Source organism: Nelumbo lutea, chromosome 2 (genome assembly GCF_056320005.1).
Source record: "Nelumbo lutea isolate HS-2025 chromosome 2, American lotus-T2T, whole genome shotgun sequence".
Lineage (NCBI taxonomy): Eukaryota > Viridiplantae > Streptophyta > Magnoliopsida > Proteales > Nelumbonaceae > Nelumbo > Nelumbo lutea.
In genome coordinates, this window is record NC_142685.1 from 108,129,037 (window position 1) to 108,152,600 (window position 23,564).

The 23,564-nt window shown below is 43.3% G+C and overlaps 1 protein-coding gene and 2 pseudogenes across 1 annotated transcript; 1 reads left to right on the plus strand and 2 right to left on the minus strand.

Annotated features, from left to right (window-relative positions):
• LOC148872622 (leucine-rich repeat protein FLOR 1-like) overlaps positions 1-23,564 on the plus strand; it is a 99,134-nt pseudogene that overhangs the window by 16,453 nt on the left and 59,117 nt on the right.
• On the minus strand, positions 4,630-10,473 carry LOC148872624 (polygalacturonase inhibitor-like; annotated as a pseudogene).
• Positions 12,239-13,785, minus strand: LOC148872625 (polygalacturonase inhibitor-like). Its single transcript, XM_088973481.1, has one exon. It carries the CDS (start codon positions 13,554-13,556, stop codon positions 12,522-12,524), a length of 1,035 nt encoding a protein of 344 aa, XP_088829607.1. The 5' UTR covers positions 13,557-13,785; the 3' UTR covers positions 12,239-12,521.

A 23,564-nucleotide genomic window follows, 5' to 3' on the forward strand; every position in this document is an offset into this window, starting at 1 on the left:
ATTTAGGAGGAGATGGAAATATTCGATCTTGTCGGGATTAAATCCCCCGAACGAATCGGGTATGTTTCCGGTGAGTTTGTTGGATGAGAGAATTAGTGTATTTACTTTCTCGAGATCTGCGAGGGAAGATAGAACCAGAAAGCTGATTGCCTCCCAATTTTAAAAAGCCAAGGTTTTTAAGCTGGCGGAGGCTATTTGGGATCGACCTAGAAAGCTGGTTATCGGACAAAATTAGGTACGTGAGGCTTCTAAGCTCGCCAAGAGAGGGTGGGATTGGTCCGGAAAGCTGGTTTCTGGACAACTCGAGATTGACAAGCTTTTTTAATTGGCCGAGGAATTGTGGGATGGTGATGGAGGCCCATCTCCTCATATAGGCGGCAATTCATGAGATAAGAGTCATATGCAGGATAAGGATAATCCCAAGATCCAAGATCTAAGATTCAAGATACTTCCAAGAAGAAAGGATAATCCATGCATGGATCGATCCAGGGAGATCGGACGGTGGAGATCGAGGCAACCTCCAAGAAAACTTCGATCCTAGCTAGAAGATTAGTTGTTTAGATCATCTACAATTTTTTTTCCTAGTTTCTCTACAATTTTCCAGATGTATTATAAATACAGTTCTTTCCAAGCTAATAGACATTCAAGTTTTTCTCGCCAACTTTTCTCCCTCCTCTAGAGAATCGCATATAGTTCTCTTTGGATTCACTACGAAGCCTTGCGTTCACCCGGTGCTAGCATAGCCAGCCCGGTTTATTGCTTCTACGCTGCGTCAGGTGGTATCAGAACAGGGAGTTCGCCTAGTCAGATGGCCAACCCAGACGGTAGCAGTCGCAACCCACCCCGTGACGGAGATCAGGGGTTACAAGCTGTTTGGAGAGCAATCGAAGAGCAGTGCACAGCCACATGTAACATCGAACAACAGTTGGTAGAAATCGTTGGACAACTACGGACCTTGTTACAGGAGGATGTTCCATGGAACTGGGAGAATCCGTATCCAATTGAAGGGGACGACCATGGTAGACCCCTCGTCAATCCTGCACCCCGGCATCCTATTCTTGACGACGATAATGATGTTGAGCTAGAACTCGGTGTTGCTCCAGTCAATCCCGACGACGGCTAGAATGGTAGAAATTGGCGCAACCCAGGTAATTTCAACCCTCGTCGGAATAATGATGAATTTAAACTCAAGGTAGACATTCCTACTTTTAGTGGGGATCTGGATATAGAGGGCCTTCTAGATTGGATCACAGAGGTCGACCATTTCTTTGAATACATGGAGATCCTAGAAGAACGAATGGTGAAATTGGTAGCCTTTCGACTGAAGGGAGGCGCATCTGTCTGGTGGGAAAGGATGAGAGAGACTCGGATCAGAGAAGGAAGAGGTCCTATTCGAACCTGAAGGCGCATGAAACAACTTATAAGAGGTAGATTTTTGCCCCCAGATTATGAACAATATATGTTTGAATCATATCAACAATGTGTGCAGGGTTCACGGAGTGTCAATGAATTTACATCTAAATTTCTAAGATTGGCTGAGCGAAATCAGCTATCTGAAAGTGATAACCAGCAGGCAGCCCATTATTTGAGCGGTTTGAGACCAGCTATCAGAGACAAAATTGGCGTCCAGATGGTTCTTAGTGTACAGGAAGCAAGGAACCTAGCCTTGAAGGCTGAATTAATGTTCCAAGAGAAGATCCGAGGTGATAATTACCGCCAGTACAGTGGGAGCGACAACAGACTGACAACTGTCGATAAGAACATTCAGTCCCAGGAATATAGCCTTCTCACCTGGCAAGTACAGCTAACGCCAGTAAGGCCATAGCCGGAGGAAATACTCGAGGTAACCCTTCCAACCCTCCTAAACCCAGTAATCCCTATGCAAAATCTGCACCTTTTAAATGCTTTAAGTGCAATGAAGTTGGGCATAGGTCCAGTGACCATCCACAAACGGACGGACAGATAGAAGTGGTGAATCGGACCCTTGGAAATTGATTCGCAGTATTTATAGGGAGAGACCGAAGCAGTGGGATTTTGCCATAGCACAAGCCGAGTTCACCTACAATAATGCAGTCCACAGCTCTACAGGTAGATCCCTATTCTCCATTGTCTATATGAAGGTTCCTAATCATGCACTGGACTTAGTGAAGCTACCCAGAGTACCCAGTGCCTCGGCATAACAGCTGGCAGAGTAGATCCAGTCCGTCCAAGACACCGTAAGGCAGAAACTAGAGCAAACCAAAGCAAAATACAAGATGGCGGCAGACAAGCATCGCCGACATCAAGTATTTGACGTCGGTAATGAAGTTATGGTGTTCTTGAGGAGAGAACGGATTCCCGTGGGAAAGTATAACAAGCTACATCTGCGGAAGTATGGTCCATACAAGATCATGAAGAAAATCAACGACAATGCTTATGTCATGGACTTACCAGATCACATGGATATCTCTAAGACATTTAACATTGCTGATCTTCACCGATACCTGCCCGAGACGACACTTGCATATCCTAGTCATGACTCGGGGTCGAATTCTTTTCAAGTGGGAGAGAATGATGGAGGCCCATCTCAAGGCCCATCTCCTCATATAGGTGGAAATTCATGAGATAAGAGTCACATGCAGGATAAGGATAATCCCAAGATCCAAGATCCAAGATTCTAGATAATTCAAGATACTTCTAAGAAGAAAGGATAATCCATGCATGGATCGATCTAGGGAGATCGGACGGTGGAGATCGAGGCAACCTCCAAGAAAACTTCGATCCTAGCTAGAAGATTAGTTGTTTAGATCATCTACAATTTTCTTTCCTAGTTTCTCTACAATTTTCTAGACGTATTATAAATACAGTTCTTTCCAAGCTAATAGACATTCAAGTTTTTCTCGCCAACTTTTCTCCCTCCTCTAGAGAATCGCGTATAATTCTCTTCGGCTTCACTACGAAGCCTTGCGTTCGCCCGGTGCTTGCATAGCCAGCCCGGTTTATTGCTTCTACGTTGTGTCAGATGGGGGCGGAGATACTAGTTCCAAATATCTTGAGAATTTCTAGGTTCTTCAATCGGGTGAAGGAGTCTGGGATGGTGCCAGTGATGTTGACGTTTGTAAACGCAAGCTTTGTAAGGTGGGGGAGGTCGCTGATGGTCGCCGGGATGTGGAAGGGGGCGTTTGGAAGTAGTACAAATACAAATATCAGTATAAATACATAGAAAATAATACAAAATTATTTGTATTTGTATCCTTCCAAATACAATTTATCTGGTATTTGAATTAAAGATTCGAAGAGTCTTGTAACCTATAAAGAATTATATACTATGTAGTATGTAGAGATACAACCACAGAAAATTTCAGGTTGAATGGCGCCTCCTGGCCTTAGGGGCCTTCATATTTCAAGCCCATATCACCTTTGGGCCCAGTTTGGAATTTCTAGATACCCCGATCTGGGCCTATTGGGCCGTGTGGCCCTTTTCCATTCCTGTTCTGGATGCAGCACTTCTAAATCACACAATGAAAAAGAAGTAATGGAGCCCTCTTAGGGAAGGGCAGTACCCCATTAGGTTTTCTGAGCGACTCATTTGAGTTCTAACACCTTTGTACACAGAAGATGTATTGTTGCTAGCAATATTTAGTCTTCCGAATGTGTTTGTCTGTTTTCGGTTAGTTGGTAATGTGGGGAACTATATAATAAGATGGGGCAAATGTTGACGTGGACATAAGATTGAAAAACTGGCTAGTCCAGATTGTCTCCTTTCTAATGAATGGCTGCGATTGGTCACATCATCAATCTACGTGGCAAAAAAAGGTAGGCCGTGTAGGAAATCTCCATATTTTGCATGGTTTTATTGAAGGAAACCACTCGCATGAAAATCAACCTGGAAATTGGGTTGGCAATTTCTTGGGTAGGACTGGGCTGCAAACGGTTTTTTAATGGTCCTAGTGGACCTCAATTTTGGATTCACTGGACCATGAAGAGTACCATGCCTACCGGTTACAGCACAGCAATTCGTTTAATTTATGATAATTAATACAATTTTTTATTTAATAAAAATAAATTCATGCTGAGAGAGAGAGAGAGAGAGAGAGAGAGAGAGAGAGAAGAGAGAAATGAAGGATAAAATTTCATACTAGGTTACCTCTGCGGATTCACAGATACCATCAAATGCAACAGTATCAGACTGGGCCTATGCAACTGGGCTTAGGCTTGGCCAAGCATCAATGTAAAATTTATTCTCATGCCTCAACTCCAAGCTATCAAAGCTGAACTGAAAATGGTTCTCCCATTGGATCAGCCACAAGATCCGTTTGGAAATATTCATAATTGATCCATCTATTGAAAATGGTTCTCTCTTTGAATTGTTTTACTTTTTGTCGGTTCCAAAAACAAATCAAAAACGTTTTATTTGAATGTAGATTGTTTCTTAAAATAGAAATCCAAAAAACATGTTTTTGGTTAGGTGTAGCCTAGAAATTTCTAGGTTAGATGGGCCGGCCCACGCAGGTTTTGTTGGTAATCATCAGTTAAGAAACCCTCTTTGAGTTTTGTGGGTTATCATTTGAATTTGTAATTCTTCCAAACTGAGCCAAAAGTCCAATTAACCCAATAGGTTCTTTCTTATCTCCAAATAAATTTGACAATTTAACTGGAGAGGATTCCGATCAATACGTTAGGTTTATTATAAAGAGAGAAGAAATAACCAACACCACACCACATGAGCCATGAGTTCTCCGGTGAAGACAGTACACCGGAAATTTTGAGTGCCACACTGAACTTCATGCACTTGATGGGGAGTGGCGGACCACAGAGACAGCGATTATGTAGAAACGAGAAAACTCCGAGCTTCTGAATGTTTCCACCTACCGGAATGCTTCCTCGGACCTTATTATGCGTCAATACCAGAAATGTTAAATTCTGTGGAAACCTCACCTTGGACAGATCAAAATCGAAATCGTTATTCGACAAATAGATATACTGTGCTGCTCCATTCTCCTTGAACAATAAGGAGGCGTCACCGACGAGTCTGTTATAAGATAGGTCGATCGTCATGTAATCCAATTGTCCAAGCGATCTGGGGATCTCACCAGACAGCAGGTTGTGTGATAGATCGAGTGAAACCCCCTGTTACGTCGGTGTTGAATCTCCCGAATGAGTCCGGTATGTGCCCCGTGAGCTTGTTCGACTTGAGCACAAGAGTTGCCAGTTTTCTGAGATTTGCTAGAGAAGATGGGATTGGACCCGAAAGCTTGCTTTGGGACAACTCGAGGTACTCAAGGTTTCTCAGTTCACTGAGGAATTCGGGGATGGGGCCGGAGAGACCGGAGTTCCATATTTGAAACAATTTAAGGTTCTGAAGTTTTGTAAAGGAAGCGGGGATGGAGCCGGTAAGTTTGGGGAAGTCCTCAAACGTTAGTCTTTCCAGGTATGGAAAGTCCCCGATGGCTGCCGGGATATGACGAACGCCGGTTTGTTGAATTGTGAGAGAATTAACTCGGTTGGTTTTGTCGTCGCATTGGACGAAAGCCCAATTGCAGCAGTTGATGTTGGGATCCCAAGACGTGAAGTTGTCAGGACTTTCTTGGGAAAAGGAATCCTTGATACGTAGAAGTGCAGCTCGGTCGGCGGGATGACAACGGACGGATGAGGCGGAGAGAACGGGAGATAGGAGGAGAGGAGATGAAACAAAAAGAAGAAAGAGAAGAAAACGAAGAGTGAACCGCCACTACCAGTGCTGTAAATTTCCATTTTGTGGATGAAGAGCAGAAGAGGTCTTCAGACTGCTCTCTGAAATTTAACAGAGAATATGGAGGGGATCATCTTTAATACCACTAAATACAACAAAATGGAGCTTGAGTGATCAACGAGACAGGTTCCTTCTTCCCTTGTCGTTTTGTGCTTGGTCTTCTTCTTCATTTGTATGATTGTGTATAAATCGAAGTCAAGCTTTATTTCCGCCTCGCCTTCAACGTTGTCGGCGTATTTACAAGCACAAATCTTTTTCTTTGTTCTTTTCGGAATTAACCACAAGCATTTCAAAGAGAGAATAAAATCCGCCCCTTGACTTGAATGAACCCATATAAAATGCTAATTGATGTTATGAGCACAAGAGCTTCAAGCCCTCAGACTCCTCACTCTTGCCCTCTTGGATATTTATATAGACTCAACTAATACTTTGATAATTGGATTGTTACTAAGTAGTGCTGCTCATAAGAAGACCCAACCCTACCAAATCGATCAACTCGGACCGACCCAACCTGAGTTGGCCAAGTTTTCTTCAATACTGGTCGGTTTCGAGTTGTAAAAAATTATAAACCGATGGTTCAGATCGGTTTCAATTTTTATGTGTGAAAACCGAAACCGACTTAGTAGTTAGTAGTTAGTTCCTAGTTAGTAGTTACAACCTACTTAGTTCCTATTTAACTAAGTTGTCTCTATCCCACTTACAACATAACTTAATTTCTAGTCTTTTAGTTAGGAATGACATTAATGGCAAGTATTATAAGACAACTAGACAAGGAATTATTTTTAGAAAAGTTTAAAGAAAAGAATCAAAGGATCCTAATTTCTATGGTCTTTTACACCAAATAGGCAACCAATTACAATTATAAATAGGTGTCATTTTTTACTTAGATTAGAAGGTTTCTTAAAATATACAAATTTCAGTCTTCTTTCTCTAATACAGTTTGACTTTCTATTTTCTTGATAACTTCTATTCTAACTTGGTCTGCCCCCCCCCCCTCCCCTTAGCACCTCAACTCAAGCACAACCTCTAATACAATTTGACTCTCAAGCATGGTTGAATTTAGAGCCGAAATCGACCCAAACCGACCCAACCCGATTCAAACCGACCAGGTTGGTTTGGCTTAACACAGGGTCAGTTTCGGTTTCAATTTTAGGTAACCCGACCATGTCGGATCGGTTGGAAAAATCTCAGTAAACTGACCCAACCCAACTCGTGAACATCCCTATTACTAAGCATCTTGGGTTGACTGTAATAGCAAAAGAACTAAAATGCCCATTCAAAATTTGATGGATGCTGACTGAGATAAGAAAATATTATAAATAATGAAAATAGGTATATTAATGCATGGGAACTCCTTTTTCATTTTTAGATTGTTTTTTGCAAAATCTAGTGTATTTTTCATTTTCTTTTTTTTTCTATATTTTCCACTTTTCTTCTTTATTTATTTGTATTTAATGTATTTTTATGCAATCTCTTAATTTTTCTCTATTTTCTATTTTTTTATTGTATTTCATGATTTTTTTTTGCAAAATGTTCTCATAAAATGATAAAAGGGTGGTTTAATGTTTTAGAAATTTAGAAAAATGCACATGACAGTCATCTCTGAAGTTAAAGTTAAGTGACAAATTGCTAATGAAGGAACAAGGTGCTAGAATTGAAAGTTTCTTTCCTTTTTTTTGTGGTAAAACTAGAATTTGAAAGTTTAGGGTGGATTTTTGGCAAATGAAAATGGGGGAGGGGGATCTGTAATTTTCCCTTACATTTTTTTCAAAGCAATTTCTTACTTAGAGAATAAATACTATTCAGGGATCTCATTAAACAAGTTAAGTTTTTAAGTTGAATGGTTCTTTAAGATGGTATCAAAGCCTTTTTTTATCAAGTGATCTAGTATTTGATCCTCATCTCTTCCATTATAATTAATTAAATTTCAGCATAAGGCATCACCTAACAACTAATGATTTTAGGTTGAATGGTTTTTTAAAAGAATTCAATACAAATACCTGTCCCCATATTTTTGTATCTGTGTCAAACAACCCATAAATATATAAGCAATACACATTGTCCCTCCTCAGTTGGGTAACTTCTCTTCTTATTTTCTTGGTTATTTGATTTCATCCTGGGTGTTCATTTCTATTTAGAAGTTTTTTCAGTTTTTATCTCATTCATCTGTTACTAGTGAATGACCCCGTAGTAAGTACGAGGAATCAGTAATGTTAAATTTATATTTAGGGAATCAATAATGTTAAATTTATATTTATTAATATTTTAAATAATTTTTAAACTTTCAATAAATATTTATTTCAAAAAATAGCTTTTCAAAAATTATTAGAATATGGATAGTTTTTTTTTTTTGTTATGATAAGTAAAGAGTTAATGATTAACTAAGATTAATAGAATGTAGGCAAAAGTGGTTATGAATTGTGGGTTGTGGGATTTAATAGCAACTTCTCAGAAAATGCCACATGTCTAACTTTCCAAAAAAATGAGGGCCATGTGTTTGAATGGGGGGGGGGGGGGGGCTGTAGCTTGGTAGTGGGTTGGGAGATTTAGTAGGAGTAGAAGTTCAGGACTATTATCAGTCTTGAACCCTAATGGATTTCAGGATCGAAAATAAGAAGAAAGGTAAGAGGAAAGAAGAGGAAGAGGGAGGAGAAGCAGTAGAACACAAGAGTTGAAAGGTGGAGTGGAAGCTTAATGTTCTGCCGCCGCCACTTTAATTAATATTTATAGGTTATGCTCATTACATGGAAAGGACAGATCTGCCCTTAGTCTTTGCATAACAAATAGAGCAGAAAATAAAACTGAAATAAATAACAATTGAAACAACTAAATGACCAATAGCTAATCCTAGGCAGACTAGAACATCTTCTACCCTACGAACACAATGAGACCGTAGCTGTGAGGCCCACGTCAGTGTTCTCTACACTCCCCCTCAAGTTGAGAATAAATATTTATCATTCCCAACTTGGATAGATCTGCCTCTAGCTTCTTCTGTGGTACAACTTTGGTGAGGATATCTGCCAGCTGCATATTGGAGGTGATGTATGGGAGACACACTTCTTGTGATGAGACCCTCTCTCGTACAAAGTGTTGATCAACTTCAATATGTTTAGTCCTGTCATGCTGCACTGGGTTGTGTGTTATATTAATAGCCGCTTGATTATCACAATACAACATCAGGGGCTTCTCATACTCAATACCCAACTTCTCAAGTAGTGATCTCATCCAAAAAATTTCAGCCACTCCATTAGCCACTGACTTGTACTCAGCTTCAGCATTGGATCGGGAGACAACACTCTGCTTCTTACTCCTCCAAGAGACTAGGTTACCTCCCACAAGAGCACAATATCCATAGGTAGACATTCTATCATCAACACTCCCAACCCAATCAGCATTCGTATAGACTTCCACCTTCATGTGGTCATTGTTCTTGAACAGTATACCTCTACTCGGGCATCTCTTCAAGTATGCTAGTATTCTTTCTGCTGCTAGAAGGTGCGTAGTTCTAGGAGAATGCATGTACTGACTGACAACACTAACAGCATAACTAATATCTGCCCGGGTGAGGCAAAGATATAGGAGCTTCCCACTAACCACTGGAACATAACTTTGTCTTCAAATAGCTCCCTACTCTTTGCACTAATCCTGTGGTTCTGTTCAATGGGTGTATCTACAGGTTTGACACCCAGTTTTCCAGTTTCAGCCAAGAGATCTAAAACATATTTCCTTTGAGAGACAAAGATCCCCTGTTTAGATCTAGCAACCTCAATACCCAAAAAATACCGTAGTGTACCCAGATCTTTCACCTCAAACTCTTGATGAAGGAGTTGTTTGAGGGATTCAATCTCATGGTTGTCATTTCCTGTCACCACAATATCATCAACATATACTACAAGTAGTGTCAGTGACAACTCCACCCTCTTGATGAGCAGTGTATGATCTGACTGGGCCTGTACATAACCGAACTTCCCAAGGGCTAGTATGAATCTGTCGAACCAAGCTCTAGGTGACTGCTTCAAACCATACAATGCCTTATTGAGCAGGCAGACCTTCTTACCTGCCTCTGTATCATAGAATCTAGGAGGCAACTGCATGTAAACCTCTTCCTGCAAGTCCCCATTCAGGAAGGCATTCCTAACATCCATTTGGTACAAAGGCCAAGTGTAGTTTGCTGCAAGAGATAATAGAACCCGAATGGTGGTCATCTTGGCTATCGGGGCAAATGTCTCCAAGTAATCTATACCATAAGTCTAAGTGAACCCTTTTGCAACTAGCCGAGCTTTGTACCTCTCAATGGAACCATCCACATTGTGCTTCACAGTAAATACCCACCTGCATCCAACTGGTTTCTTTCCTTTGGGCAAGTCAACTAGCTCTTAGGTATTATTTTTCAACAGGGCATCCATTTCAACTTGCATTGCACCTCTCCACTCTGGAACTGATAGGGCTTCTTGCACTGTTCTCGAAATGGGGACATTAGCAACGGAGGTGAGATAGGACCCGTAGAAGGGAGATAGGCGATTATAGACAAAAACTGGGAGATGTAGTGGGCTGTAGATGTGGTGCAATGCCGTTTTCCTTTACGGAGGGAAATGGGAAGGTCAAGGTCATCTGCAGAGGGTGAAGTAACAATAATAGAAGGAGTCTTTGTGGGCCCTGGGACTGTAATATCTGGACTTGGAGCCACAGAAGAGGTTGGAGCTGGCCGAGACTACTGATTATCGGGATTAACCTACCTGCATCACCTGTGATAGACTCTCAACTCTCGATCCCTCTGACCACCCTCGCTACTACATCCCTCATCACCAACAGGAATAGGTAAGGGAACAGCCCCAAAAGTATTAACCCTGTCCTCATTGCACTCCCCCTGAAGAAAAGGACCCAAAACTCCACGCTCACCACTCTCCCCCTAAGGAGAGACCCGAGAATAGTAGGGTGTCTCCTCAAAGAAAGTGACATCAATGGATACAAACTTCTTCCTTGAGATAGGATCATAATAACAATAACCCTTTTGAGTTTGTGCATAACCAAGAAATTTGGAGGCCTTGGGTTTAAACTTGGAGTGATGGGGACCGAGAAGCTGAACAAAATAGGTACAACCAAATGTCTTGAGGAGAATAGTGAACAACTCCTCATTGGGGTATAGAAGGAAAAAAAGGAGGTTTCATATCAAGAACCCGAGAAGGAATCCGATTAATAAGATATACCACCATAAGGATAGCATCACCCTAGAAGCAAATATGGACATTGGAAGTAAACATAATACTTCTAGCCACCTCCAAGATGTGCCTATTCTTCCTTTCTGCAACTCCATTCTGTTGAGGTGTATGAGGGCAAGTGCTCTGGTGGATAACCCCATGATTAAGGAGGTACGATGCCAATGACTTAGCAAAGTATTCATTTGCATTATCAGATCTAAGCACTTTGATCCTTGCATCAAACTAGGTTAGGATCATTTGGTGGAAGTTTTGGGTCAGGGCAGGCACCTCATCTCGTGAACGCATAAGATAAACCCAAGAAAACCGGGTGTGGTCATCAACAAATAACAAAAAATATCATAGGTTATGCTCATTACATGGAAAGGACAGATCTGCCCTTAGTCTTTACATAACAAATAGAGCAAAAAATAAGACTAAAATAAATAACTAAAACATCTAAATGACCAATAGCTAACCCTAGACTGACTAGAACATCTTCTACCCTACGAACACAGTGGGACAGTAGATGTGGGGCCCACATCAGTGTTCTCTACAGTAGGAATTTCTCAGAAAATGCCACATGTCTAGCTTTGTAGAAAATGAGAACGCTACTTTTCTGAATGGTGATAGTGGGGTGCGGTCTTTAACAACTTTTCAAAAAATGCCATTTGTCTAAATTTGAAAAAGCCATGTGATGGATGGTGGGGGTTGTAGTCTCAAGGCTACTTTGCTTGGTCGCATTACCATGTACTTGATCTCTTGAAGCTTGAGATTGAAACCAAATTGCACGTTCCAAGTCACATGTAATGAACAAGTGTTGTAGTGTATGCACTTTCATCATTTCTACCCCCCATATTTACATTGCAATTTCATTTAAAGCATGGAAATGCAAATAAATTGAATGCAAAATTAATTTAAGCTCATTTTGGAAGGAGTACAAATGGAAATTTGTAGAGTGCAAAACCTTATATTTTGTATTATATTGTATGTATGTACACTATGCATATTTGTATTTATACTCCTTCCAAATTGAGCCTTAGGGTCAAAACCTCTCTTAAATTCAGAATCAGAATGGTTTAATGAATCTCCCATATGTTCATTTCTCATTCCCAAGGGAGGGGGAGGAAATGATGATTCTCTCAAATGAGAAAATGTCATTCCAATAGGAAAGGGAATCGAATTCCAATTCCATAGCTTTATTCCCATGAACAAATTAACGGATCCTTATTTTCATTTCAAAGTTAATTTGACCTTGTTTGAAGTGCAAATGAAGTACAATAAAAGTTAAATTAAAGCAAAAGCCAAAGTAAAAAATGAATTTATACATTTCTGATTTGTACTCCCACGCATTCGTATTACTACAAATGAATTTGCACGGCAAACAAATACAATTTTATTTGAAATTGAAACATATCACACATAAAGCGTTGCACACATGCAACCACAACAAAAAAGAAGAACAATAAATTACAGACGACTATAGATTATTGCCTTATTGGAGGTGCTAATACTATAATTAATATATATTTTGAACATTGTTATGGTGTCCCGTTGTTCCCAAATTCCCTTTCTTCTCTTCCGCCGGTGCCGGATTACTTACACTGGTTGGGGAGCGGCGGTCCGCACAAACACTTATTATGAATAAAGTAGCCCACAGCTATGTTCTGCACGTTCCCACCCACCGGAATCCTCCCACATAACCGATTATAGCTTACGTCAAACACTTGCAACGAAGGCAGCTCGGTGATCTGCTCCGGAATGCTTCCTCTAATTCTATTGTGCGACAGCTTCAGAAACGACAAGTTCTTTGGAAATCTCACCTTGGAGAGGTCAAAGTCGAACAGGTTATTCGACAGATACACATTTTGGGCCGCTCCGTTCTCTCTGAGCAAAACGGACGCGTCACCCACGAACTTGTTGTAAGAGAGGTCGATGGAAACGTAGTTGAATTCTTCTAACGAAGCAGGGATCTCACCAGACAGAAGGTTGTTCGATAGATCAAGAGAGAAACCACCTGTGGTATTGAATCTCCCGAATGAGTCAGGTATGCGTCCTGTCAGTTTGTTCCAGTCGAGGTAAAGGTAACGCAGTTTTTGCAGATTTGCTAGGGAAGCCGGAATGGGACCCGAAAGCCGGTTGTAGGACAAGTCGAGGGACTCGAGGTTCTTGAGTTGGGTGAGGAATTCGGGAATGGAGCCAGAGAGATTGATTCTCCACATGCGGATGATTTTGAGGTTTTGAAGCTTGGTGATGGAGTAGGGGATGGAGCCGCTAATTTTGGTGACTCGCTGGAGCTGTAAAATTTCCAGGTAGGGAAGGTCGCCGATAGCTTCTGGTATTCGATCCATGCCAGTATTGAAAATGTTGAGCACGTTGACGCGATTGGTTTGATCGTCGCATTGGACGTAGCCCCAGTCACAGCAGTCGGTGTTGGGATCCCATGGGGTTAAGTCTGAAGGGAATTTTGAGGTAAAGGACTGCTTGATTTTTAAAAGGGCTGTTTTGTCGTCGGGATGACAGCGGACGGAGGAGGCGGCGGAGATGGTGAGAGAAGGGAGAGATGAGGAGACTAGGAAGAGAAAAACAAGGGGAAGAGAGAGTGAACCTGTAATGCCATGAACTCCCATTTCGATTGTTCTCCTTTCTTTAAGGATGAAACGTTTTCTTTTCTGATTGAGAAAATTTGCAGAGAACGGTCTTCAATTTATAGAGGCTCGATCCATTGCTTGATCTCATCCAATTCTGAGCTCTGTAGTTAAGTACAAAGCGATGAAGTCAGCCATCTCTGGAGTTTCTTTAACTTTCCAAAACCGGGATTTTTGTTCCACAACCAAGGAATGAAATTCTGTGATCTAGTTCAACTAATGGCATTGGAATGAGACTGCTGTGAACAAGACAATTAATGGCGTAGGACCCATTTCTTTATCTTTATTATATCTAGATTTACAGTGTCAGTGTCATTATTCAAAGTCCATGGTCCATGCTCATCACTGAATAGACACATCACGCGTAGGCGTAAATAGAGAAGTTGATAACGAAACACGGATTGACTTAGGTACATAGCGACGTCAAATTGCCTCGTATCATGATTATGTTTGTGTATGAAAAGGAATAATCTTGCTTGCAAAATAGTATATATCATCCATTCGAATTCCTGAGAGATTTTTCATTCTTAATCGACTTCAAACCTCAAATGCTCGGTTCAAATGGGAGTGCAAATATGGGTTTCAAGTAAGGGTGTGCATGGGTCGGTTTTGGATTAGATCCTGTCCGGTCTAAAATTAATTTGGACAGATTGAACGGGGACCAATAAGACATATTAGATTGAATCAATTTGGTCTAAAATATTTATTAGATTGTATTGGATCTGGTCCATTTATAATAAATTTATATTGAATTGAATTGGATTAAGCTAATATCTGATTTATTGATATATAAAATAAGAATATAGGTGTAAATAGATTGGATTAATTTGGATTAAAACCAATCTAAATTAAAACGAATTTGAAGAGGTTGAACGATGCACACATTGAATTACACTAATCCAAAATGGTTCCAAATAATTATTGAATTAGATTAGACCTCATCCATTTATAATGGACTCACATTGGATTGAATCCTATTGGATCAAATCCAATCCAATTGACATCCATGTCGAGCTACTACTACAATCCCTAGCTTTGTCCCTTGTACTAGTCGGTAATAGAATTGCTGGGTTTTGACTGAGAAAAAGAAAAGAAAACAGTTAATACTTAAACAAAGCAAAACAAGTATAAAGATGGTATGTCCATAACCAACCTCCTTGTTCATCCAAATATCCTTTTCCTACATGGTGGGTTTTGATATCGTCCTGGTTTTGTTTCTTTGGTTTTATATGTTTCTGGGGATTTAAGCTAGTGGGTTTTCATCGTCCTGGTTTTGTCTCTTTGCATTTTATTCATGGTCAAATTTCAGTACAAATACTTGCTATCGATGCAAAATAAGCTCTTCCCCTTAAACGTTAAAAAACCTCAATCAACTAGTACTGTAACTTGCAGATTGCCCTAATACGAGGTTGGGCCATGGTGTTGATCCTAATAACATATGGGCTTTTACTGAAGTTTCACTCTTATGTCCAACTAAACTTACTAAATTATTTTTCCTCAGAAAGAAATCCATGATGGTTTTAAATTAAAAAAAAAAAATGCAAAACTCAGTTTTCTATCAAAATTGAGAAAACTAGAAATATAAATATTAAAATAAAAGAACATCGATAAAATAATACAAAAATATTATTTTCTAATTCCATATTATTGAAAAACAAAATTGTTTAGTATTTAGGGCTTAGAATGGCTGAAATTTTCTAATTGGAAAAGGCTCCCTTCTTTAGGTCTATGTTCGTGCTATTGGATTTGACTCAAATGGTAAAGCAAATCAGCTCATAAATTGAGAAAAAAATAAGGAAAAAAAGTAAAAGCAGGCGCAGTTGAGATTTTGAGTTTAAAACATAACATTTGTCATTAGAGTTCTTCGTGAAAGTTGGATGAGTTGGACGGATGGGGGATAATTTCCCTCTGCCATGAAAAGTTGTTCTCTTTGGATGCGAACATACTCTACTCCATACTGCTGATAAAAAAGAGCACCTCTAGCGCTCCCCCTGAGCACGGGCGGGTCTACTACTTATCTCCTCGCCTAGGCTTTAAGCTACTGCATAAGTTCCCGAGCAAGGTTCTGGCTTGGAAGCAGGACTACCTTATCTCCTCGTCGAAGTGCCTGTGCCTTAGGTATTGCAAGCATTTAGGCTATGCCAATGAGACAACTAGATATTGTATGCTGCTGAGGTTTTTTCATTATCTCGGCGTTCTAGCCCTTAGGCTGGAGGAGTGGATTGTGACCCACTCTCGGAGTCTGCCCATGCCATAGAGGCGGCTGGGTCCTATTGTGCCGAGGTCATGTCAGCTCGGCGTTCTTTGCCCTTAGTTTCTGGGGGTGACTTATAGTCTATTTTTGAGGTTTGCCCGTACCTCAAAGGCGACCAGGTCTTATTTTGCCGAGGTTATGTTATCTCGACATTTTTGCCCTTAGTTTTTGGGAGCGGCTTGTGGCCTACTCGGTTGATACAGATAGTATTGTCTTATTCCATGCCCGAGGTACTTGTTTCCCTTCAAGGGTCTCGAGCTCATACGTTCCTTCCCTAAGCACTCGCTTTACTCGGTAGGGACCTTCCCAGTTGGACCCGAGCTTGCCAGTGCAAGGCTCGGGTACCATAACTTTACGAAGGACCAGGTCGCCAACGCGGAGGTTCCATCTCTTGACCCTGGCATTATAGTACCGAGCTACTCTCTGTTGGTAAGTTGCGGTCCTTATATACGTGAGATCCCTTACTTCATCAAGTAGATCGAGGTTGGTGCGTAGCTCATCTTTGTTTGTTTGATCACTATATGCTTCTAGTCATAGCGTAGGCACTTCAATCTCTGTAGGGATTATTGCTTCAGTGCTGTAGGTGAGATTGAAGGGTGTTTCTCCCGTAGCGGTCTTCTCCGTGGTCCGCTATGCCCATAGAACACTGGGTAGTTCATCTGTCCACAATCCTTTAGCTCGGTCCAACCGTGCCTTTAATCCGCAACGGATGGCTTTGTTCATTACTTCTGCCTGACCGTTTGCTTGAGGGTGTGCGACTGAAGTAAAGTTTTGTCGGATTCCCATGTCTTGGCACCAGTCTTGGAATTTGATGTCTTCAAACTATTTGCCATTGTCGGAAATCAACACTCGAGGTAATCCGAAGTGGCATACGATGTTTTTCCAAAAGAAGTTTTGGAAATTTCGAACTGTGATCGTTACAAGGGGTTCGGCTACTACCCACTTGGTAAAATAGTCCACTGCTACCACTAAGAACTTCCTTCCACCCGTTGTTGGTGGGAATGGCCCGAGTAGATTGATGCCCCACTATGCAAAGGGCCACGGACTGGTGAGATACTTGAGGTCGACAGCGGGTTGGTGGTGAATATTGGCATGTCTCTAGCATTTGTCACATTTTCTAACAAGTTCAATGGCATCTGCCTTCATTGTTAGCCAATAATACCCTTGTCGAAGCGCTTTCTGGGCAAGGGCCCTGCCCCTCAAGTGCCCGCCGCACAACCCCTCATGAGTGTCGCAGAGTACGAGTTCGGCTCCGGTAGGCCGCAAGCAATGTAGATAGGGGAGCGTGTAGGATCTCTTGTACAACTGCTCGTCTATCATGACTTATTTAGCTGCTTGGCGCTGCACCCTTCTGGCTGCATTGCGATCTGCAGGGAGGGTCCCGTGTAGCAAGCAGCTCTCGAGCAGGTTAATCCAGGTCGGTTCTACTTGAACGATGGGAGCGACCTCCTCTGCCCCCCAGGCCGAGACAGGTCCTCTATGTACACGGTTCTCATGGTGATGTCGCTAGTGCTGGCTAACTTGGACAGGGCGTCGGCCTCAACATTCTCTGACCTAGGGATCTGTCTAATGAAGTGTGATTGGAAGTCGAGCAGGGTCTCTCTAACTTTGGTCAAGTAGGCAATCATGGTTGGCTCGTGAGCTCCATACTCGCCGGTGACCTGGTTAACCACGAGCTGGGAGTTGCTGCAAATAACAATGTGCTTTGCTTTTACTTCTCTGGCTAGGGTTAGTCCAGCTATCAATGCCTTGTACTCTGCTTCATTGTTAGACGCCGCGAACGCGAAGCGTAACGCGTATTCCAGTTTTGTGCTGCTTGGGCCATGTAGAACTATTCTGGCTCCGCTGCCCTATTGGTTCGAGGAGCCATCTATGTGATGGATCCAGGGCTCCTCATCCCAGATCGCGGTTGGCCGAGCTAGGAGAGATGCCACATTGGCTGCTACCTCACGGGGTTTCGACTCAACCGAGCTGGGAGCTTCGGGCTCAGCCGAGCTTGGAGCCTTGTGCTCAACTAGCCTAGGGACTTCGGAGCTGAATGTGCATTCTGCTATGAAATCTGCTAAGGATTGGGCCTTAATGGTAGTTCGCAGCTTGTACTGGAGGTCGTACTCGCTAAGCTCAATGGCCCACTTCTTCAATCGACCAGAGACCTTGGGCTTAAGCAATACTTGCCTCAGATGTTTGTCGGTGAGGACGATAACAGTATGAGCTTGGAAGTACAGGCGGAGCTTCCGAGCTGCGATTATCAGTGCGTATGCTAGCTTTTCCATCTCCGGGTATCTCATTTCTGATCCCTGCAATACTTTACTAACATAATAGATGGGTCATTGGACCCGATCTACTTCCCTTATTAGTACCGCATTGACCACTTCGTCGCTCACCGAGAGGTATAGTTCTAAAACATCGCCCTCCTCGGGCTGGGTTAATGTCGGCACACTAGCGAGGTATTTCTTGAGCTCATCGAACGCGAGAGGTATAGTTCTAAAACATCGCCCTCCTCGGGCTCATTGGCGGGCTTCGTCTCCCTCTTCACCCCCTTATCCCCGAGGTGTTAAGGCGTTTCAATATCACGTTGGATCAGATCCACCCCAACTCCATTCGGAATTTAGTGGGGACCATTTCCCTCTGCCATGAAAAGTTGTTCTCTTTGGATGCGAACATACTCTGCTCCATACTTCTGATAAAAAAGAGCACCTCTAGCGCTCTCCCTGAGCACGGGCGGGTCTACTACTTATCTCCTCGCCTAGGCTTTAAGCTACTACATAAGTTCCCGAGCAAGGTTCTGGCTTGGAAGCAGGACTACCTTATGGTCTGGGCCAGCACAAGATGGCCTTTCCTTACCAGCTAGAGGGTGGTTACCCAGGCGACCAGCATCGCCCTCAACCAGTAGACGTGGGAGGCCTTCCACTCGTGGGCTCAAGCTGAGCTCGATCATCGGGAATACATCACCGAAGAGAAGCTCGTTCAGGCCGGTTTGAGCTTGAGTAGCTCTGCTTCTGTCTTTTGGCGCTTTGTTTTTATCTGCTTGTCATTTTTTGATTTACTAATGCCAACTTTGTTGTAGGCCTCATGGACGAAGAAGAGAGAATCACAGCTACCCGGCTCCTTAACCAAGTGAAGAGGAGGAAGAAGTGGACTACAAAGAAGGTCGCTGAAAGGGCCCATGTGGAGTCACCGAGGGTTCCCTTCCCCAAACCCGATCATTCTCGGGCTCCTGCACCTAGACTGGGCTGAACAGTGTCCCTCCGGTGATAGATCTGAACGGTGACTTTCCACCCCACAGACCTGAGGCTGTGAGGGGGTTGGAGAATGAGCCAGCCGGGGTTACTACTGAGGCCCCGAGCTCAGTTGGGGTAGCCACTGAGGCTACAGAGGGGTCGGCTCAGCATATTGCAGACGCGGCAGCGTCCATCTCAGGGACCGAAGAGGAGGAGCCCATCTTGGATCCCGAGGTCAGCCTCGACCGAAGCAAGAGGGTCGTCACCAATGCAGAAGTCATGAGCTAGGCCAAACTCTCCCCAGGTCAGCTTGGAGGTCACGCGGCAACCCACATCATGGTGGTAAGTTCATTTTTTGTGAGCAAACACTTTATCTCACTTCTCTGTATTCTCCCCTTTTTTTATTTTTTTTCTTTTATTTTTTTTGCTGACTAGTTCCCTTCTGTTAGGCGAGCACCGTCGTGCACGCCTTAACTTTCCAATCTGATAAACACCTGAGGTGCGCTTTGGCTACTGAGGAGTCATCCCGTATGGCCCATGCCGAGCTGAAGGCAACACAGGACAAGGTCCATCAATTGGAGAGTGTTGCCGCCGCCCAGAAAAGTCTGAATGACACCTTGGCACTAGAGAGGGAGGAGCTAGCCCGAGAACAAGATAGACTGAAGGCAGAGGTGAATGGACTCCGAGTTGGTCAAGAAGCCCTAAAGCTCAAGGTGGAAAGCTTCGCAGCTCAAGATGTAGGCCCTCAAGGGAACCAAGGAGGCCCTAGAATGCGAGGTGGAATCTCTCAAGGCCGATATCGAGGAGAAAACAGAAATCTTTCATGATGCTCTGGAACAGACCAAGGTCATCGACTACGTCAATTCCTCGCGGTTCGATAACGTAATGTCAAAGGCCTACCGTAGGGGGTTCAAGCTCGGCCGATGGTGGATAAGGTATACCTACCCCGATCTGGATATAAGTGCCTTCACTTCTTTCAACATCACAGATGGCATTGCACACCAGGCCACGGATGACACAGACTCTGAAGACAATGGCAGCAACGGGGAGGCTGACGCCACCGATCTGATTAATTCTTCTGAGAAAACCCCTGAAGAAACTCCGAGTAAGGCCGATGAGCCTCCCAAGTAGTCAAGCGCTCCTTGTATTCTGGGCCTGCGAGCTCGATTTTCCTCTCTTTTGTATTGAATGTATTTAGGTAGTGTAGTGGAGCCTATATAATGAAGAACATTTTTCGCCAAATACTTGTGCAATTTTCTTTTACTTTCCGAAGTGGTTGTCTTACTCTGAACTGTTAGGCTACTAGGATGATTAATCAGAGTGTGGGTTCCTCAACCATCGTGGTCCCAAACTATATTCCGACACTTAGTAGGGGTAGCCTTGTGTACATCGAGGTGAGTGACATAGTAGGGTACATGCCTGACCTGTCTGCACTCGTGTTAAGTTTGCATTGGTTGTCTCTTACAGGTTTAACTTGTTGCATGCCAAGGCGGGCTATCCGTCACAAGGTTCCTAGTCGAAATGCCTGTGCCTTAGGTATTGCAAGCATTTAGGCTATGCCAATGAGACAACTAGATATTGTATGTTGCTGAGGTCTTTTCATTATCTCGGCGTTCTAGCCCTTAGGCTGGAGGAGTGGATTGTGACCCACTCTCGGAGTCTGCCCATGCCATAGATGCAGCTGGATTCTATTGTGCCGAGGTCATGTCAGCTCGGCGTTCTTTGCCCTTAGGTTTTGGGGGTGACTTATAGTCTATTTTTGAGGTTTGCTAGTGCCTCAAAGGCGACCAAGTCTTATTTTTCCGAGGTTATGTTATCTCGACATTTTTGCCCTTGGTTTTTGGGAGCGGCTTGTGGCCTACTCGGTTGATACAGATAGTATTGTCTTATTCCATGCCCGAGGTACTTGTTTCCCTTCAAGGGTCTCGAGCTTGTATGTTCCTTCCCTGAGCACTCGCTTCACTCGGTAGGGACCTTCCCAGTTGGACTCGAGCTTGCCAGCGCAAGGCTCGAGTACCATAACTTTACGAAGGACCAGGTCGCCAATGCAGAGGTTCCATCTCTTGACCCTGGCATTATAGTACCGAGCTACTCTCTGTTGGTAAGTTGCGGTCCTTATGTACGCGAGGTCCCTTACTTCATCAAGTAGATCGAGGCTGGTGCGTAGCTCATCTTCGTTTGTTTGATCACTATATGCTTCTAGTCACAACGTAGGCACTTCGATCTCTGAAGGGATTATTGCTTCAGTGCTGTAGGTGACATTGAAGGGTGTTTCTCCCATAGCTGTCTTCTCCGTGGTCCGGTATGCCCATAGAACACTGGGTAGTTCATCTATCCACAATCCTTTAGCTCGGTCCAACCGTGCCTTTAATCCGCAGAGGATGGCTTTGTTCATTACTTATGCCTGACCGTTTGCTTGAGGGTGTGCGATTGAAGTAAAGTTTTGTCGGATTCCCATGTCTTGGCACCAGTCTTAGAATTTGATGTCTTCAAACTATTTGCCATTGTTGGAAATCAATACCCGAGGTAATCCGAAGTGGCATACGATGTTTTTCCAAAAGAAGTTTTGGAAATTTCGAGCTATGATCGTTACAAGGGGTTCGGCTTCTACCCACTTGGTAAAATAGTCCACTGCTACCACTAAGAACTTCCTTCCACCCGTTGCTGGTGAGAATGGCCCGAGTAGATCGATGCCCCACTATGCAAAGGGCCACGAACTGGTGAGATACTTGAGGTCGACAAGGGTTGGTGGTTAATATTGGCATGTCTCTGGCATTTGTCACATTTTCTAACAAGTTCAATGGCATCTGCCTTCATTGTTAGCCAATGATACCCTTGTCGAAGCGCTTTCTGGGCAAGGGCCCTGCCCCCCAAGTGCCCGCCGCACAACCCCTCATGAGTGTCGCAGAGTACGAAATCGGCTCCAGTAGGCCGCAAGCAATGTAGATAGGGGAAAGTGTAGGATCTCTTGTACAACTGCTCGTCTATCATGACTTATTTAGCTGCTTGGCGCTGCACCCTTCTGGCTGCATTGTGATCTGCAGGGAGGGTCCCGTGTAGCAAGCAGCTCATGAGCAGGTTAATCCAGGTTAGCTCTACTTGAATGATGGGAGCGACCTCCTCTGCCCCCCAGGCCGAGACAGGTCCTCTATGTACATGGTTCTCATGGTGATGTCGCTAGTGCTGGCTAACTTGGACAGGGCGTCGGCCTTAGCATTCTCTGACCTAGGGATCTGTCTAATGAAGTGTCATTGGAAGTCGAGCAGGGTCTCTCTAAATTTGGTCAAGTAGGCAATCATGGTTGGCTCGTGAGCTTCATACTCGCCGGTGACCTGGTTAACCACGAGCTGGGAGTCGCTGTAGATAACAATGTGCTTTGCTTTTACTTCTCTGGCTAGGGTTAGTCCAGCTATCAATGCCTTGTACTCTGCTTCATTGTTAGACGCCGCGAACTCGAAGCGTAGCGCGTATTCCAGTTTCGTGCTGCTTGGGCCATGTAGAACTATTCCGGCTCCGCTGCCCTATTGGTTCGAGGAGCCATCTATGTGAAAGATCCAGGGCTCCTCATCCCAGATCGTGGTTGGCCGAGCTAGGAGAGATGCCACACTGGCTGCTACCTCACGGGGTTCGGACTCGACCGACCTGGGAGCTTCGGGCTCACCCGAGCTTGGAGCCTTGTGCTCAACCGGCATAGGGACTTCGGAGCTGAATGTGCATTTAGCTATGAAATCTGCTAAGGATTGGGCCTTAATGGTAGTTCGCGGCTTGTACTGGAGGTCGTACTCGCTGAGCTCAATGGCCCACTTCGTCAATCGACCAGAGACCTTGGGCTTAAGAAATACTTGCCTCAGATGTTTGTCGGTGAAGACGATAACAGTATGAGCTTGGAAGTATAGGCGGAGCTTCCGAGCTGCGATTATCAGTGCGTATGCTAGCTTTTCCATATCCGGGTATCTCATTTCTGCTCCCTGCAATACTTTACTAACATAATAGATGGGTCATTGGACCCGATCTACTTCCCTTATTAGTACCGCATTGACCACTTCGTCGCTCACCGAGAGGTATAGTTCTAAAACATCGCCCTCCTCGGGCTGGGTTAATGTCGGCACACTAGCGAGGTATTTCTTGAGCTCATCGAACGCGAGCTGGCAGTCTTAGGTCCATTCGAACCCTTTGCTCTTAATTGCCTTAAATGTTTTGACAGAATTATTGTTGGTTAATTGGACTTTAATGACATTTTCTAGATGTTTAGATTTGTTTCTAATCAAATGGATGATTTTGCTTAGTCATAGGCACTAAAACTTTCAATGTTAACAACAAAAGTATATACTGCTGATTTGTTTTAATGTAGTTGAGAACCTCCTACCATGTGATCAGCCATTGCTTACATCTTTTTTTTTTTATTTTTCTTTTCTTTCTTTTTCTCTATGAATTTTCTGCTTAAAGGTTAATCAACTCTGTGGGAATTTTTTGCAATATCAGAATTTTGGTTTATTCAAATCTTAAACTCTTCTA